Below are 20,503 nucleotides of genomic sequence, written 5' to 3'. Positions count from 1 at the left end.
TAACCATAGTTTCACAACGACTATCATGGTTAGTGTAGCAAAACCATGGTTAATTTGTGGTTACCATGGTTATCTATAGTAACCATAGTTTTTTGTAGTAAAACCATGGTTAATTTTCATAAGGCTTCCTTACTGTTCTCATAACTTTAGAGAAATTAGAGGGACAACGGTTAGCCTATGTATTCAAATGATTGGGCCAATTATAACCATCCCATTTTAAATGAGTTGAACCAGTATATTTATACAAAGAGCCTATATTATGTTTCAATTGTTGTCTGTTTTAAGACTATGCATTTTCAATGAACGTATTTTGTCAAGCTAAACTAATACAGCCTGCTCAGTGTGTAGGGAGTAGTAGGAACCGCGGGCTGTCTTTCATTGCGCGTCTCAGAGGAAAGAGCGCGAAGGTAACGTTTACTATCCTATTCGTTAATCAGATAGTTAGAAAGAAAGGCTTTCAAAGAAATTCAAAAAACTTGTAGACATTTACAGACGGACCTCAGAGAACGTAGAAGGAGCGCTGCGGCAGGACTTCAGAGATAGAAAAAGAGAGGGAGGGTGCGTGCGTGTGTGTGTGTGAGAGAGAGAGGGAGATAGAGAGAGAGGATGAAAGAGAGAGCAGAGAAGACAGCTGCACGAAACGGGACAGTGTACTCTTGCGTAATCGTTGCTTTGCGCCAAGTAAATGAAATAATAGATTTTTTATTCTCAGGCGGTGATCAAATTATTCAAATATATAAGTGATATACGCTATAAAGTGTGTTCTCAACTAGCTGTGGAGTCTCGTGCAACTAGCTATGCATGATCCTTGCCCATAATACGCTGAGCTGGAAAAGGCTCAACGCAAAGTATGCAAAGCGTAAGTGACCGACTTAAAAGTAAAAGTTATTTTGGATACTCGACTTGAAACGGACTGGTGACTTTGTCTCCCGCGTGATGAAATTATGAAAACCTGCAACTTCAGCTTGGTAAGTTTTTGAAACACCTGACGATATCTTGCTCAGTCTGAATCCGTTAAAATGGGTGCTCAGAATGCAGTGACTCTCGTTTCATTTCTGAACGTTGAAAACATTAATGCGTGTCAGCTGGTCAATTAAAACGTTTAAATGTTTAGTAGCCTACGTTAATTTTGTTAACAAAAACTATCACATTATAGAAAGCTTGTTGTTTTGGGGTAAAAGCTAAATGTGTATGAATTACTTAAGGTGATGTGTTTTTCCTCTGTCCTGAACCCTGTTAAAAATAGCTGTGTTTTGGAACATGTGTGCTGGTTTCTAGCTGGTGCAATGGCCATTAGTTAGTCCGTGCTGGTTTTTTGTTGGTGTAAGATTGTCTATGATCTTGCTACCAGGTAGAAACGGGTATCATGTTTCAAAACACAAATAGCATCTTCAGCTGGAATTTCCAGCAGAAAGGTGCTCTGGTAGCATATCATGTAATCAGTTAGTATCATGATTTATATTAGAAGCTAATACAAACCTGAGGCAAACAGCAGGTAGAAAACAACATCAGCATGAGAAACTCATAATGCACCATCAATAAGATAGTTTATAGATGCATTCCCTGCCCAAAACACAGCCTAAACCGGTTTGCTGTTAATATTGTGCTTGCAGGATTAATTTTAGGCTAGTTTCATTTTTTTTTTTTTTGCATGGTTGAAATTCAAAACTCATAGCACCGAGTCAGACCATGTTTCTTTTCCTGTTTTCTTCCTAACACCCCCCCCACCACATTTTTTAAATGAAGAAAGCCCACTGTGGTGTTAATTAACAGCCTTAATTACTCTTGCGGTGTGATGCTCAATCCATCAAGCTGAGTTTTTGAATGTCTGTGTAGCATCACGCCTGACATGGATGACCATTGTTAAAGGTTAAATGAATTGTTAAATGAATGCGTGTTTGAGTTTTACAGTCTATCAGGATGTATAAACTCTCAGCAGTGCTGTGATAATATATAAAGGGCAGAGCACTACTGGTCACTGTAGCTCGTGGAACGGCAACGTCGTTCAATCACATATGCATAATTGCTCTTTTCTCCTCTCTCACTTTTTTGCCTTTCTCTCGCCTCTTTCCTCCCGCTTTGTCACCCTCCCTTGTCTGACTCTCATGCCAACACACCACACGCACAGCACAACTGCAGTGTGTGAGATGGACAGATAGCTGGTGTGAAAGGGGAGCATATGTGTTGGCTCTTTGAAAGCTCAGCGTGAATCGTCAGCAGAAAGCTGTGACCTCTCCGAGCAAATCCTCTTTCCAAACCTGCCCGAATGACCAGACCTGATGTATAAATGTGAGAAATAATTGCATATAAGCATTCTGAAACATGATGCTTTGTAAGCCTAATCCAGTGGGAAATACAGAGACATGTTAGTTTACTGTGGTGACTCATTGAAAGCATCTTTTTACATTTTTAATTACCACAATGCTGAGTCAAGTTCATTTTTCTGTTGCAAAGGTTTTGATTGTGGGAGGAATATATTCTTCTCTGTTCTTTTGAGATTTACCATGTTTGTTTGTCTCTAAAATCACTTTTCTGTTTAAATTTCAACTCATTTCAGCTTTAATTTAGAAATGTTTTTGGATAGAAACTCACTGTTTAACCTTCAAACATGGTTATATTTTATATTAATACATCATTTAGTTTATTTATTAAGCAGTTTTCCTCTTGCACACCATTTCTATCCATATTCTAGGTGATTTCAGGTTTTACTGTCCTTGTAGTGACATTTGGTATGCACAATGAGGGTAAAACCTGACTCCTCCACACCTATATGTTCCATAGGTATTCTCTAAGGATGGCTGTCCATCTCCAGCTATATGAAATCAATGAAAGAGATAAATTATACTGAGATTAAAGGTAGAAAGCAGAAGATTGGGGAAGGGAGGAGAGCACCTGGCACTTTTTCTTTGCTCAAAACACGAGTGTCTCTCAGTATAAGCTCACAAGTGGTGGAATGTTGCATTTGTGTAACCCTGGCAACATCTCTGGAGAATCAAAGCAATTCAGGTCTTCATTTTAGTAGATAACTAGTCATGGCAGGTAGATGGGGATTTTATATACACGGATTCATTTCATAATCGTTATGGTTTATAGTTATGCTTTTGGGGTTTTATAGTAAGCATCATTACTGATTTTAGGTAATCATATATTGTATAATTTGCTTTACACAGTTTAACTACACACAATATTTATAGATCACATGTCGAATGTCTATGGATGTGCATTAATATATTAATGCATTCAGAATAAAGGGATGGGACGTCAGAATAGGACTGTTAGGTGTCAGTGTGTGAAAACATATGTCATTTTCTTTCCAGTTACATCTACATAAGCCTGTGAAATTGACTTGGCATGAAGAAGGTATTGGGATATTCACTGGTCGCCAGTCCCACACTGATCCTGGATTTAGTATAGAGGGTTTGAGCTTGTCTTCACCCTGTAAATTAGCAAAAGACACTGTCAGCAATACAGATTCAGAGGATGCATATATGCATGTATATGTATTTAGCTGTATTTGTATTTAGGAGATAATTTCAATTTATTTAGTCAGTTTAGCCAGGGATGACCAGTGTAGTCAGAGGTTTGGTAGCAAATTTTACATGCAAATAAATCTATATATATCATTATATTTGCATATGAGATTTGTTTATTTGCTACCAAACCTCTGACTAAACTGGCTATGTGTGTTTGATGAATCTTATTTGCATGTATTTATATTAAATATATAGACTGTAATAGACAAGGTATGTACTAGACAGAGCAGGGAACAACAAGTACATTTTATGCATCTGTATTTTCTGTATGTAGGACAAATTAAATTAGTCTGATTTTTTTTTTTTTTTGTAATTCATCAACAGTATGACTCACAGCTTTTGTGTCTTATTCGAGGTAATTCTGGAGTCCTACATATTAAACTCAACACAATACCAAAAAAACAAAAAAAAACAACCTTCGCTTAATCCCATTGAGATCATTTTAATCTGGGATTTTCTGAAGGAAGAACGTACTGACGAGGCATGCACAATATTCCCTCACAATATTTGTCAGCTGAAGCATCTGACATAGTTTGACATATTTATATTTCTCATTTGCCTTACAGCTGTAATTTTTTAAAATATAACCTTTAAAGTACCCTAATTTCTAATTTCACCTTCTGCTCTACAGAACTCACTCATATTTGTGGATACTATTTTTTCTCTCTCTGTCAATCGTATTTTATAATTGTTTTTCCCCAGTGTGTGAGTTCATTATACTGTAATGGATGATTACATAATATCTATAACTACCTCCAGATCATTAGCATTTACTGCCTCTCTGTTCTATTTCTATCCAGTCATTAGTCAATTTCTACCCATGAGACAAATATGGCACAAAAAAGATTTTTAAAAGTCTGTCTTGACAGCTTTGCTTTGTTGATGTGTTCTGCTGAAGTTACTATGCCTTTTTACATCTTGCTATAATGTGAGGTATACTACCAGGTTTGATTATAGGCTACTTGACTAAATTTATATTCCTGATTATTTTAAAAACAAGTTTGTCAAATGTATTTGTTTATTTTGGAAAACAAAATAAGTTTTTTCTTTCTTTTTGGTGTTCCACAGAGGCTAAAAGATCAACTCATTGACCAAAGACAGTCTGTGAATAATGTGTGCAGTGCTGAGGCTCTTGTAAGGTGACTTCTGAGGGTTTATCTCAGTCTTCTATTGTGCTTTCAACACAGTCATCGCTTTCTAATCATTACAAACAATCTCTGCATTTTCTTTAACTCACACAGGCATGTTCGCTCACACACATAACACATGTGTGTTAGGCATCAAGGATTGTCCCACTTTACTGTTCACTTACAGAATTAAATATATAACACCTCTGCTGTAGCAAGGTCTTCTTCAATTCTAGCTCTCTTTCAACACATCTGATGCAACTTCAAGATGCTTTGCGTAAGCTGGATATCTTTGAGGATATCCTTGCTGAATATGTATGTGTGTGTGTGTGTGTTATAGACAACGTTTGGTGTTAAAGAAAAAATCATTACCCTTTAAAAGGTTCTGTCCATCACTCCCTTGCAGGGTAGAAATAATAGGCCATCTTGGTGGAGAAGCGGCTAAAAGGTTTTTTCTCACTGAGGGCCAGATTGTTATATACAGCAAGAGTTAGTCTTAAGGAGAAAATCCCACAGCATTGTATCTCCACCACCTTGAGCTGTTCAGGTTTGGAACAAGTCTTGACCTTCAAAAGTGGCTTAATTTAAACTCAGGTCAAGTCCAGCTGAATTCATTTTAAAAAAAGACAGGTGATCTTGTTATCTGATTCAGCAGGTTCAGGTTCAGTGCCGGCCAAGCTCTCAGCAGAGATGATTGAATGCTGTTCTTCTGAACTATTAAAAATTCATCACTTCCCAGGTTCCACCATATCACTGTAGACTTTGTGTTCTGTGGAGCCTGACGTGATGGAGGAACTCGACGTGTTCATCAAGCATTCAGAGGTGTCGCTGTGTTTCAAAGCTCCTTGTCTAAAACATGTTTTCCATTATTTTTGAAATGTTGACTTTTAGAGAAGTCAGTGGTTGTTTTTCTCTACACGTGCTTTGAAGATTGAAACGACTTCGAAACATGCTTCAAAGAAAGAAATGCTATGAGTTCATCTGACAAGGACAGATAGCCTTACCTTGTTATGATCTTTATTTCCTTACCGCAGATGGTACAGATTACCTCTTCACCTAATGTGCTTAGATTGGTCCACAGTTTCGTGATTCACCCAGAGTTTCAGTGCTTGGGAGAAGAACAGTGCAGAGAGGCTTAAAGAAATAGTTCACCCAAAATATGATTTAAAAAAAAAATTATCATCATTTACTCACCAACCATCATGTCATTGCAAGCCTGATTTTTTCACAAATCGCAAATTGGCGGAAATAGTTGAAAAATGCACTGAGGGCTGTCAAGTGAGGATGCATGATATATATCTGTACCATATCAGTTATTGCCATTTTTTTAGATTTCTTATTGAATATATATTGGCTGATATCGGATGTTTTTTGTTTTTTTCATTTTGAGAACCTTTTCTATTATCTAACACTTGCTTAAAGTTGAGATAATAGAAAAAGACTAAGATCTTTAAAAAAAGAAAAGATCTTTAAAAAGAGTAATAATAAATAACACTTTTAAATGTAGTCTTTAGCAAATCTTAAAATGAATACCCATTTTTTCATACCATATCTTTGCTCAAAACGACTATACCGGTAATACAGCTAATTGGACACTAGGTGGTGCTAGCATTTAAAACTATTGATTTTTTATTTTTTTTATTTTATTTATTTAGTCAGCTTTACCAGCTAATTGGTATGTGCCAAAATATTAATATTGGTGCATTCCTACTGTCAAGCTCCACACGACGGCATGAAGGTATCCCATTTGAGTTGTGCATTATTCTAAATCTTCTGAAGCCATTTGCCATTACAAAATATGGTGTCATTGACTTGCTGACAATGTCAATCAAACCTGAAGTGACACATATACAGCAGATTATTGTAAATAATGACCTAAATTTCAGCATGTTCCTCACACAAATGTATTGCATGGCTTGAGAAGAACTTGAAGTCTGTAAATAAGTCATACAGGTTTGGAACAACATGAAGGTGAGTACATGATGGTGACAGGTGAACTGTTTCTTTAAGATTTTCAACTCTGCTTCAAAACGTCTTCACTACAACTAAAGACATTTTATGACTGAAACGGTGAAGGCTTATCTGCTAGAGCTATTTTAGGAGTGCTAACTGTTTAGCATGGGATTCTGAGTTCTGCAGTGTAATTCAGTCAGAGGTTTACATGATTAGTGAAGGTTTAAGAAGGCAACAGATGAAAATCACATGAACACTGTGAGGCTTAGGGTCTTTTGCGGCTTAGCTGGTTTAACACTGATGAGATGCCAAACTACATTTTAAAACATCGCAGCACTAGAATCTTTGTGTTTTCACATTTTTTTCCCACATGCTTGTGGATCTTTGTTGGATTCTATAGAGTTGTAGAGACACTGATTGAACAGCCGATGAGAGTCGACAAGCATCTTCTGTTCAGCACAGCAAGGTTCCAGATTTGAGGTGATTGAGGACATTCCCATGAACAGATCAAAGCAGAGTTGATACCTTGCATCTGACACATTTATTCCAACTATAAAGAAAATGTCTTTTATTATTTGATGAACAATTCAGACTCTGTACTGAGCACAATTGTTCCATTTGTAAAATCGAATTTGCTTTGCCTGTAGATAATTGCTAGGTTTTCTATAGATCACTCTTAGGACAACCATTCAATCACAAGCATTTAATGAGTTAAATCAGCCTTAGGCTACATTGATATTGATTGTTCCCAGATACATTGATCAGCACAAATGAACAAGTGTGTTTAGACTCTTCTGTTTATTGATATTCACAGACCCTGCATGTCACTCTGACGATATTTGACCCATGATCATAAAGCTCTTGAATCTATAATTCAAATGCAGCGCACGTTGCCCGGAGTCTCTGGCACTTGGACCGAATCCCAGGTTTCAAACTCAAGCCACACACTTCACCTGGTCTTCAATATTTAATTCAGAAAAGCAAACAGCTGTCCTGCCTCAACAAAACACCTTCACACTTATCATTCTTGGCCTCTGTTAACGGCTGGGTTCATGAAGGTCTGATGAATCGCATCTACAAGGACATTCACACCAAGAGTGAAAAGGTCGAAGGGGCAAGAAAATATATTTGCAGGGCTGAGCACTTATTTGATTGGAAAGACCACCGGGACGTGATAACAATACAGTAAGAGTCAAAGCGCTGTTTTCTGAAGAAAGAGTTCTATATCAGTTCAATCGGTTGTTATCTACCAGATGCTTTTCAACCCAATGTGACCTACGGTGCAGTAATTACAGCTCCAGCCCTCTGGAGCAATCTAGGGTTCACAGCCTGCATTATCGGAAATAAAACCACCGTTAAAGAGAAGAGAAACCGATCAGATAACTCATTACATCATGAATTTATTGGCTCTTCTCTAAAGCTCTATTTGAATAAACTTGTGTGACCATATACCTTACTGCTGAATGAACGTTTACCCTGGACCTTAGAAACTCAATAGGACTGCATAGAGCTCTACAAATTAAGGTCACTGCTTGCACGCCGATATTGAACTGGTCCTTGGAGTTTGCTAGAATCGTAATCCTTCAATGAAGACAACTGAGCTGTTTGACAGTGTAGTCTCTGTGCTTATGTGTCAACTACAATACCAGACCGCAACTTGATTGCTGCTGTCTGTTTTTGATTTGTGTTTTTCCCTATTTTCATTACCTTACAGGGATCAACAATAATGCTTTTTTTTCTGCTGGTAGTTCTGATATGCACTTGCCCTGTCAATATTTTCAGTTATAAATTTTTAAATGATTTAAATTATATTATTGATAAAAAAATGACTTTAGCTTTAGCAACAATTTATGTGTCAGAAAAAAATAACATTTCTGTTGGTAGTTCAAATTTGCACTTATTTTCAAGTCAATATTTTCAATTATCATTTTTTTTAATTGTTCAGCAACAATTTATGTGACAAAAAAAAGAAAATAATAAATACATATATAATTCAACAATAATGCTTTTTTTTCTGCTGGTAGTTTAGATTTGCACTTTCTCTGCCAATATTTTCAATTATAATTTTTTTAGATAGTTTAAATTGTATTAATGATCAAAAAATGTATCATATCTATTCCTTAGCAACAATTTATGTGCGTCAGAAAACAATATAATTTCATATTTATTTTTAAGGCTTATTTGTTTGTTTATTGTACAATGTACAATGAAGTCAATGTTGTTGTCAGAATATCTTCTGCTTTACATAGAACAAAGAAAATCATACAGGTTTGGAAAGACAAGAGGGGGATAGTAAATGATGACAATTTTTTTGTGAACTCTTTCTCTATATATATTTTTAATCAGTACCAAAATATTACAGATAATTTTTTACAAATAATTAAATTATAGTTGTAGTGACACTGTCGCAATATAGTAACCGGAATTCTCTTAATGTGTCCTCGTCCACCTTAGTGCCCTTATAACTTTAAGACTAATAGTATGTCATATAAGTCATATGAAGTTCTGGGTGTTTAATTCAAGTCTCCAGTTGTACTTATTTCTACATCGGTAGGCTTTTACACACATCAACACCCTGAATAATACCACTCATCGTTCAAAACTTCACAAAGTTCAGAGCCAAAGCCAAACACAACAACAAGGGCAAGAGTGGGAGGAGATGATGTTGAAAGGCAGAAATGGAGGAGGTCAAACGGTATCAAAGAGACATGTGAAGCCTGCTGGCATACTTCGCACCAAGGTTTTTTTTTTCAGTGTTTTTTCGGTGAAAATGTGACACTTATCAGACCTGACAGGAGAGGAGAAAGGTCAGAGAATCTCTGTTGGGCCTTGGGTAGATTTGTATTACAATTTTTGACCTACTTGTTGGACAAAGACATTTACATTTCAAATTTACAATTATGTACTGGGAAAAGGCTTTCATACAAAAGCAACTACTATTTTAAAAAAGGAAGTGGAAGAAAGGAAGTAAAGACATGTGTCCTTGCAGAAGTGTGAAGATCTGACCTGATTATAACTTCTTGTAAGAAATGAAAAAGTATAGCACAGAAATACCTACTGACGAGTCTAGGAGATACAGTCACCTTGGGGATACAGGACAAAGTCACCTTGGGCAAATATTTACCAATGTGCCACATTTAGACCACACACTTGCTTTTGCATTAAATGAATATAGACACCCTTCAACATCTAGGTTTGAATGATTGGAATGTTTCCATACAAAATTAAATAGTTTACATTGCATACTACATTGTAGAACATAGATTTTTAGCGTACATTTTACAAGAATACTCTTTATTTTTCACATTAATTATTTAATGTATTATACATTGAAATTAATTAAATTTAAACGAAATTCTTTTGAACTATTCGCACTGAAGACTGGAGCAAATTAGCTTTGCTATCACAGGAATACATTACATTTTAAAATATGTTCGAATAGAAAATGTTATATTTTTCATAACATTTAATTAATTTTGATAACATTTACAATATACATTAAAAAAATAAAAAATTTAAGCCTAGGTGAGCATAAGAGACTTCTTTCAGAAACATAAAAAAATCCCAACTCTTTGCCTTCAAAGATTCTCAAGTATATTTTTATAATATTTTGTCAGTTCATAGGTAATCATGAAGGTTCGGTTCAGACCCCTGTGAAGCAGAATTTTGCTGAGATGTTACCCTTTAACGCAGCCTTTGCACTACTTCCCAGCCCAGCTCACCTCATTAAACTGACAATGACCATCTCACAGTTATGCCCACAACAGCTTGATCTTCAAAAAGAACACACTGTTTTTGAAGTTTGGAAAGTGTCAGAATGTATTAACTCGATAAGGTACATCCCAAATCCCATCAGATCACATGTGCCTCTACAGAGGGTACAGAAACACCACGGTCCCAAATTCAAAAGCTTTAGCGCAACTTCGAACCTTGTTCGTACCTTCCAGAAGTGCATCACAACCTCTTACGGTTCCTAGTAGTTCTGTTATCACACATGCCCACAAAAGGTGCTTCTTAATAGAAAATGTGTGAAATGGTGGTACTTACCTGGTGAATCATCCAGAGTGGTGGAAGAGGCACAATGGTTTTTGTTAACTCTTAGTTAACTGTGTTCCTCCTACACATCTGAGCTGCATCTAAGAAGACAGAAAACATTTATAGTGTATGTGTTAGTGTCACATTGCCTCCAAAACATGTCCCGTATAAATGCATGTTGAGGAGATTTCAGGACCTCAGTTCTGCTCACTTATCAAAGCTAATACTGTGGTCATGGGTCTTTTTAAGTCATTCCAATTGGACATAGATTTGTTATGAAGCTATCTCACGACCAATTCATACATATTTTACAAGGTGGCTAATTCGTATGTATTGGTACCAGTGTTGGGGGTAACGTATTACAAGTAACGCGAATTACGTAATCAGATTACTTTTTTCAAGTAACTAGTAAAGTAACGCATTACTTTTTAATTTACAAGAAAATATCTGAGTTACTTTTTCAAAAAAGTAGCACCAGTTACTTTGTTTTCCCATTTATTGACTGACAAGTCTCCTGTCACCATATTGAGAGAAATCGGAAGTGCAGAGGAGTTGTGTGCGCTGTGTGAACATGATGTTACTGTAGTTCTAGACTAAATGTGAATGTGCATTAATTCATCCCACTCACAAAAAAAAACGGATTTAGTATTCATCAAAATGAATTAAAACAGTGAAATGCAAACTCAGAATATGACTCAAACCTGCAATAATTAAATGTTAAATAACACAAATGTATCTAATCCCATTTTATTAACCAATGTCTATGCTGCTGACCTTTGATGATCCAGTTCAACCATACTAATAAGCAAAAATGACTTTAGATAAACTAACAATTGTGCTTCATTGTTTTTTTTTATTGCTGAAGAGTGTTGAACCTTCTTCTCCTGCGTTCTACTGTACAGACGTGAATTTACTTTTCCTTCAGCCTGAGGTTTATTCATTACACTTTTTGGTGTGAAAGGGCTTTTACATTTGCTATAAACAGAACTTCTTATATTAAAAACAATCAAGCCCTGCTCATATTTAAAAAGTAACGTGAAAGTAACGCAAAAGTAACGTAACACATTACTTTCCATAAAAAGTAACTAAGTAACGTAATTAGTTACTTTTTTATGGCGTAACGCAATATTGTAATGCATTACTTTTAAAAGTAACTTTCCCCAACACTGATTAGTACGACCTAATTTGTAAGATTTTGATTGATTTCTGTGAGGGGTAGGTTTAGGGGTGGTCATTCTTATGAATTCCTGCAAATTTGCCACCGCGTAAAATACGTATGATTTTTCACAAAGTGTACAAATTTGTACGAGTGAGGTCGTTCGAATTTGTACGAATTAGCCACCTCATAAAATATGTACGAATTGGAAGGATCAGATAATGACAACTTCACATTTTTAATGGAGTTCAGTTATTGGAGTTTAATTATTTGTAATATTGTTATTGATTAAAGAAAACTTAAATGTTAAATGAATAATTGTTAAATATGAACAATTATTATATATATATACATATATTTTATTTAATTTGAGCAATTTACTTTTTATTTTAACTTCCACTTCCTTTCTTTTGTTCTCCTCACCCTTTTCTCTTTCTTTTTCCTCTTTCTCCCTTTCCTTTCCTTTTATTTCCCTTTTTCCCCTTTTTCCCTTTTATTATATATATATATATATATATATATATATATATATAATTTAAATATAAATATATTGTTTTCTGATACACATTTTATTTTATAAAATTATTTATTTTCAACTTTTTGTCACATTTTGTTACATTTGTTTTTCAGCAGATTGGTGGATGAATTGGCTCTTTTTCAAGAGATGAGCTGTTGTTTGAGTCATGTTGGCTTGCTATCTGCAGCTGTAACTGGAACAAGTTGGAAAAAAGCTTTCACTCCTAAACCTTCTAAAAAAAGGTTAAGAAAAAAGTTGTTTGAAACAAAAAGTTGTTTGAAGCAATATGTCACATTGACTAAATGGTCCCCAGTCCATCCGCCTGTCACAAAAAAAAAAAAAAAATAAATAAATATAGGAAACCTTAAATTTAACATACTGATGGAGCTAGGAAGCAAGACTTATACTCCAGCCAGACTCAGATATGAGTCAGGATATGAAAACTTTGTGTGAGAGATTGTTATCCATCAGTAGAGCTTGAGTTCAGGTTAGAGTTATTTGTTACACGAAATACAAGTACTCGCACAGAAATACAAGAATATGCTAGTCAAACACTCCACTGGTGCACATCTCAAAAGCATACAAGACTGACATCATTCAATAACATCCAGATCTGCTCTGTTACCAGGGCTGCAGTCTGTTTCATTTTATAACCACTGGCAGATAAATTGAGTGTAAAAAATAAATAAAAATAAACCCTCATCCCTGACCATTTTCCACTCACAGAACAAACAATTCTCTTACTCCATTAAGTAGCGCTATAACTGTATTTATTCTGTGCTTTTTATTAGCATCACATGGGTAGATTTTAATACCTAACTTTTAGTTGGCTTGTCACTGTACGTGCATGCAATGCAGAAGCTCTGCTTTCTTTATTTTTACAATTAAAGGGACAATTCATCCAAAATTGAAAATATTATCACAATTTCCTCACCCTCATGCTGTATGACATTCTTCTGCAGAAAATGACAATATTAACAATGATTCAACTGTTAAACAGTGAAAGTCAGTGTGGTCCAAAACAACATTGGACCCTTTTGACTTCTATTGTATAAAAACTTTTTTTTTTCAAGAACGAAGATCCGAAGGCATATAGAAAGTGCAAAAAGTGCCAAGTTTAGTGCTGTAAAACTGTGGGTTGAACCCAAAATGTTTTGCTGCACTTCACACTTTTGCACATTAGGTTTAGATTGATGTAGGCTTTTGGTCTATATGTGCATATCTTCATTATATTTTGACTTATTTTTGGATCTATGCACCTGAAGGCATTTACCTTTTTATTCTGGAGGCGTGTTTGGTGCTACGCATATTTCCTCTTTTTTGTTTGTGCCGTCAAGTCAAACACACAAAAATCCAACCGGACAATTGACAAATATAAGTTGACAATTACAAAGTACAAAGGCATTTTAAAATGTTATGTGCATTTGAGTGTATGTGAGGATTCGGTCAGTACTGGCAAGAATAGGTGGCAAGACATTTTGTGTTGTCTGAGCATTTGTTAAATTAACCTGGCAGTCTCAAAGTCTCCTTCATTCCTGATATATTGATCTGGGTTTTTAATTTTGTTATTTTGACTTTCACCAATTACACAGAACCGAACAAAAGTAGAGAAAACGTTGGGCCAACATTTGGAGCATGGTAATACCCTCGGGTTGGCCTCATTAGCGTGCAGCCCGTTGGATCTGCTGGTGTGGAGATAATCCGCTGTTGTTTCCTGCTGTCTCACATGAAGTATATGCTAATGATGACACTGTTTTACAGAGATACAAGTCACAACAACAGCACTACATTCTGTTCTTCAGTTTGTAGATTTTAAATCCCCTTTAACATCTGAAACTCACATCTTTAAGTCTTTGCCCAGTGCTCACATGCTGGCTGCATTTCATATTGTTTTACATTATAGTATAGAGTATCATATTAAAAGTTTGGGATCTGTAAGATTTTTTTAAAATAAATTAATACTTTTATTCAGCAAGGGTGCATTAAATTGACCTAAAGTGACACTAAAGACATTTATAATATTACAAAAGATTTATATTTCAAATAAATGCTCAACATAATCAAAATTGATAATATTAAGTCATTTTGTGCATTTTTTTTTTTTTGTGCTATGCATTGGGTTAACCTGCAGTTTTGTTGTTGGGATGCTCTGCGTTCATCCTGGCTACTAGGTACACCAACACCATTTACCAGAAAAGTCGGGTCCTGTTGGGATGTATGACCTTTATGCTTTCAGTTACAAGTACGGAAATGGCATGTTTTATACATGAAGGGCAGTGGACATGTTTTCTTTGCAGAATTTCAATTTCAAATCTGAATGCTTGGCACTAAAAGCATCACATAGAATATAAATTGCACCACAATTATTATTATTTTTTCACTTAGTTTGACATGTACGGAGACATGTCATGTTTTGCTATGATTTGCAATAGACTTTTCTATAAATATTCAGATATGTATATCCCTACACGTGTTGTATCTAACTATGAAGAAAAGGAAATGTGAGTGTGCTCTGCAGCACACCGGAAACTGCTAATGTTTTAGTAAAGATGCTGGCAGGTGATGTGACTGATGTGCTTGACCTGACGGCAGGAGAGTGAGCACAGTTTGGTTTCTTTTTTCCACCAGGCCAGAACCAGAATGCTTGCAGGTGTCATGGCACATTGTTAGTTAGACACAGGAACTCTGGAAGTTCCATGGTGACAGGTTTCCCCTCGAGGCTCTATAATACTCTAGATACTCATCAATCAAAGCTTGAGTCTTGAGTCATAAAGGGTAAAGAAATATGCAAATGGAGGCAAAATAATAAGGTATCAGAAAAATAATGAATTGCATTTGTGAGCAAGTATCTTGATTTGTGCATGCACAATGGATGTTATTATGGTGGGTTGGTTTGTGCAAGAAAAAATTTGAATATTGCTTATTAATATTTTCAAGTACTTCTCATGTAATGCTGCAAAATAGTGTGTAGGAAGATTAAGAGCTCTGGAAACTGAAAAAGCTATTTCCAGCTGCTAGCTAACTACTCTGCACTAATTTAAATTAATAAATAAAAGCTAACAGTAAATCGTACATTGATCTTCTGATTCACGACCATTCAACACTGTCTTATATTTCTAATCTACAAGGGCTCTTTCTTCTTTCCTAGTTTGGTCATTTTAGAATTTTACATGTATAATTTTATATGTATTATTTCATTTTTATTTTGAAATTATTTTTTAAATATTATGTATTGTACATTTTACATATACATATAATTTTTAAACATATTATAGAGTTGTACATTTAGTTTAATTATACGTTATACAACAGTAAATTCACTTTTAGAGACACCTTTGCGAGAAAATGTTGGCCTTCAATCTGTATTATGTTTTCCAGCAATTTTGAGCAGTCAGAACTTATATTTCTTAAATATTAACTGTTGTGTATGTAAAGACTAGGGGATCGAACGATATGTGTTTTTCAGGTCCGATGCCGATACCGATAATTACAGATCAAGTAAGCCGACAACCGATATTTTTGAACCGATATATTTGTCTGGTGTAAAAATGAAAATTAATGCCAAAATTAAGAATAATAACGACTTTGACAAACACTTTGTTTAAATGTTTTTAAATTATTTTATCGGCAAACCAGTTTTGAAAATGACGAAACGGATAACCATAAAAATGCTTAATGCTGGCGCCAATAATCGGTTGACCCCAACTAATGACCAAAATCATAAAGTTTTCTCTGACTTTCCAATTCTTCATTCTCTTTTTTTTTCTCTCTTCCAGATCTTATTTGGATTGAATCCTTTCATCTGGACTAACGCCTTCACAAGGACAATACTCAAAGCAAGAACTTGTACAGCTTGTGGTGTTTTGGGAAACTGCGAAATCACCTTTCTATAAACCATTTGCAACCATCAGTGGATCAACAGGAAATAAAGGAGTATTCTGTCCCATTAGTCTGAAACAGCAAAGCCTTTGCAGACCAACAGGAGAATAAATTCAAAAGTCTTCCAGCAGTTCATAAGAGCCGAAATTGAAGGATCTTCAGTTCTCATGGTAGAATAAGAGACTATAAAGAAAATAATGAGCAGTGATTTAAGGGCTAAAAGAATATTTTTATAACTCAAATTCAAACGCAAAGGTTAAAACTGCTTCCTTGTTTGTTCTGTGGCATTTAACTTTCTGTGCACGTCAACATACTGCACAAAAAAACATTAGAAACAGTCACAGTATCTTTAGCCATGAATTACTGCTCACATTTATCAGCCATGACCTTTACAAAGGCAAAGCATCACCAATATCTGCAACTAACAAACTAAATTACTTTTTTACCCAAGATGCTTTCATGGATTAATTGATCCTTTTTACTAAGAATCATGCATAGATGATATGAAGTGCTGGTGAACCATGCAACATGGATCTGGTGAACAGCTCAGATGAGTTCTTCCTCATCAATGCCACAGTCAGTCCCACAACCCTGGAGTCCTGGGATGATGCTACACTCCTCAGCCTTCAGATCTCCATCTCTGCCATGCTAGCCATCGTCACTTTGGCCACCGCTCTGTCCAACGCTTTCGTGATCGCCACCATTTTCCTCACACGCAAACTTCACACCCCCGCCAACTTCTTGATTGGCTCTCTCGCAGCGACAGACCTCCTAGTGTCCATTTTAGTCATGCCAATCAGCATTGTGTACACGGTCAGTAAGACTTGGACCCTGGGTCAGATCGTGTGTGATATCTGGCTGTCATCTGACATAACGTTCTGCACGGCTTCCATTCTGCACCTGTGTGTGATCGCGCTTGACCGATACTGGGCCATTACCGATGCTCTGGAATACTCGAAGCGTCGCACCATGCGGCGAGCGGCGCTGATGATCGCCGTAGTGTGGGTGATCTCGGTCTCCATCTCCTTGCCTCCTCTCTTCTGGCGGCAGGCGAAGGCCCACGAGGAGCTCACGGAGTGCATGGTCAACACCGACCAGATCTCCTACACGCTCTATTCCACATTCGGTGCGTTTTATGTTCCCACAGTCCTCCTGATGATTCTCTACGGGCGTATCTATGTGGCGGCTCGCTCCAGGATCTTCAAAATGCCGGCGACCAGTGGAAAACGGTTCACCGCTGCTCAGCTCATCCAGAACTCGGCGGGTTCTTCGCTCTGCTCGCTGAACTCCACTTCTAATCAGGAGGGACAACTTCATCCTGGAGGAGCAGGAGGTGGTGGAGGTGGGGGAGGAGGGTCTCCTCTTTTCACGAACAGTGTGAAAGTGAAGCTGGCTGATAGCGTGCTGGAAAGAAAGCGTCTTTGTGCCGCTCGGGAGAAGAAGGCCACCAAAACTCTTGGGATTATCTTGGGTGCGTTTATAGTGTGCTGGCTCCCGTTCTTCGTGTTCACGCTGGTGATGGGGGTCTGTAAAGACTGCTGGTTTCATCCTGTGCTCTTTGATGTGTTCACCTGGCTGGGGTACCTCAACTCACTCATCAATCCAGTCATCTACACTGTCTTCAATGATGACTTCAAACAAGCCTTCCACAAATTCACCAAGTTTAAAAGATGCTACTGATGTTACACGCCTCTCATGTGTTTTGACACGTTCATGACTTAATAAGAGGATTTCTGCTGAAATATCTGAATCCTGTGAACATTCATCGTTCAACTGCTGTCGAGGACCCAACGTACATTGCCGTTCGTTTTTCAGTGAGCTCCTAAACGCACACATAGTGTCTGGTCGATGTATATTACTGTTCTCATGAGACAGCTTGTAAAATATTGTGCCATATTGTTGATGCTTCCTCGTAGTTTATGAATGCATGCTAAGATAATGAATCCTTCGCTGGAGAGCGACGTTCTACTGTCTCTGTAACTAATAGCTGTATATAAACTGCCTTATTTACCAGAAACAGACTGATATTAATATGAAATACTATTTATTTAAAAAGAACACAAATAAATAAAGGTTGCTGTTCCCATAGGAACAAATATATAGGTCCCCTGAGGACAAAGCTGAAGTTCATGGACATTAGCATAGACTCCCCTAAATAAAACTGTTCATTATATAAGATTAAACAAAGCTTTAGGTTTTGTGGTTTTGTGTGACAGAACTTTGGTGTCAGTTTCCTCTTTAATTTTGATGTCAGAGTTTGAGGAGTTTTATAATCATGAAGATGAAAAACAGGCTTCGGGCTGCATTGCTCATTTCAGGACATGATGCAGCAGAAGGAGAGCATATAATGATCAAAAGTTCAAATTCTGGATGTACCTGATGAGAGAGAATGATGTGTTTTGACACAAGATGCAGCTTTAGCTCATTTCTAGAAAAAAAAGTACTACTGAAGGAGTTTTATGATGTGAAGGTCATTATTTCATCAAATATCCCAATAACGCACCTCTGACTGCAGTGGTATATATGAATAATGGCATCCAGGAAATTGGTAAAAAAAAACTTTGCCCTCCCATCACTCTTTCTTATAATGAAGGCCAGCTGTGTTGGTTCAGAAGGTTTTTTGATAAGAAAACACAGCAATAAGAGACTGTAGACCCGAGTCATACAGGAATAATGAGGCATATTCCCTGAACGCATTGCCCGCAGGCTCTCAAACAGCATTTGAGAGTGCGGGGTAAATCTGTGCTGGGCTGTTTGGTCGAGATAGATGGTCTGTATATTCACAGTCTGTATATCAACAGAAAAAGCTCCCTCTCACTCATCCACGCAGCAAGGATGAGGTCACACCCCATAAAATAGATCTTTAGAGACTCATTATCATTCACAACCACCAGTAAATCTAAACACAAATGCATTTGTTTGCCAGTATACCATCATGTGTTTGGTACATGAAGGCTGGTGCGATGTGTGTGATGTTTATCAGAGTATGGCCGTCATGAGATGGACTAGAAGATCAAACAGATACATCTGTGTGATGTAGAGGAGGTACAGTCTTTAAAAAAATATATACACGGTGGGGGCTTTCCATTCACATCTATTGCATTTATTCTAAGCTAATGATATTTCCTATCCCCTATACCTACACTGAAAAACAATTGTTTTAGGATTTACTATGAAACAACTTAATTTAGAAATTGCTAGTAAATTTCACAAACAGTTACAAAGAAACAGCAAGTAACATGCCATTTTTTCAAGCAGAAAGACTGAAATAGCATTTTAGCATTAGCTCTAATAATATTTCATTTTTTACACAAAGCACTTAAAATGATAGTTCACCTAGAATGACAATTCTGTCACACACTGGATCTCATTGACTTTTGTAAAACAGAGTGTTTTTCAAAATATCTTCATGTATGTTCCAAAGAATAATGAAAGTCATACAGGTTTGAAATGACATGAGGGTGGGCAAATAATGACAAATTTATCTAATATTTACAGATTTATAATTTTTTCTTTTAATAAAGTTCTCAATTATTTTCATTTAAGTATTAACGTTGTCTGAGATGTTCATAATTCCTTATAGGAGAAAGACAAATAGACAAAAATGAGATAATAATTGACATACAGCAAGACTATACAGTATAATTAATATGGATAACATAGATCTCGTTATTTGGTCTTGAAGAATTTAATATTTGAGCTCATATCAAAATTTCTAATTATTATTTGCAGACTTTGCACAGAAAAATCTCCCAAGAAGAACAATTATGAAAAAAATCTCAATTTGAACTTTATTGCTGTCTTGGAAAACAAGGATGATATTTGCTATATTTCATTGACATCTTACTTTCTTATGTTAACTATTTTGTAATTCTTGACTTAAAAATGTATATGTCAGGGGTACCATGTTTCGTTTTGTTTTTTTAGGGGATTGGGGCAGTTCCAAAGCAAATGATCTGTGGAAGGTGAAACTTGTTTGCATGGGTCAAATTTAGACATCTGAATCTATCTATAAGCATTATATAACCTTCAGACAACACCTTATATTTGTTTTAGATTAAGCTTATTTGTCAAGCAAAAATTACAGGAAGTGTTTCCTGAATGACTTTCCGTTTCTAGTTGTAATTATATTAATTTATTTTCCTTTATTTAATATTCTCATTACATAATTTCAAATTCAAATAGCAATGTTTTGTCCTGTTTAATACTTCAGTTCATGTTCAACTGAAAATCAGGAAATGAATTGGACATTAAAATGCATTCTTAATTCAGTTCCAAACAGCTGATTCTACCCCAAGCTTTC

The 20,503-nt window shown here is 36.2% G+C and overlaps 1 protein-coding gene across 1 annotated transcript; it reads left to right on the top strand.

The window, feature by feature from the left end:
* The first annotated feature begins 624 nt into the window (after positions 1-624).
* On the top strand, positions 625-18,260 carry LOC107697679 (5-hydroxytryptamine receptor 1D-like). Its single transcript, XM_016498475.1, has 2 exons — positions 625-968; positions 16,098-18,260. The coding sequence occupies exon 2, from the start codon at positions 16,729-16,731 to the stop codon at positions 17,878-17,880; it is 1,152 nt and encodes a 383-aa protein (XP_016353961.1). The 5' UTR covers positions 625-968; positions 16,098-16,728; the 3' UTR covers positions 17,881-18,260.
* The last annotated feature ends 2,243 nt before the right edge of the window (positions 18,261-20,503 follow it).

Source organism: Sinocyclocheilus anshuiensis, unplaced genomic scaffold (assembly GCF_001515605.1).
Source record: "Sinocyclocheilus anshuiensis isolate Anshui unplaced genomic scaffold, SAMN03320099.WGS_v1.1 scaffold446, whole genome shotgun sequence".
In the NCBI taxonomy this organism is placed as follows: domain Eukaryota; kingdom Metazoa; phylum Chordata; class Actinopteri; order Cypriniformes; family Cyprinidae; genus Sinocyclocheilus; species Sinocyclocheilus anshuiensis.
This window is presented reverse-complemented; position numbering and strand designations above follow the sequence as displayed.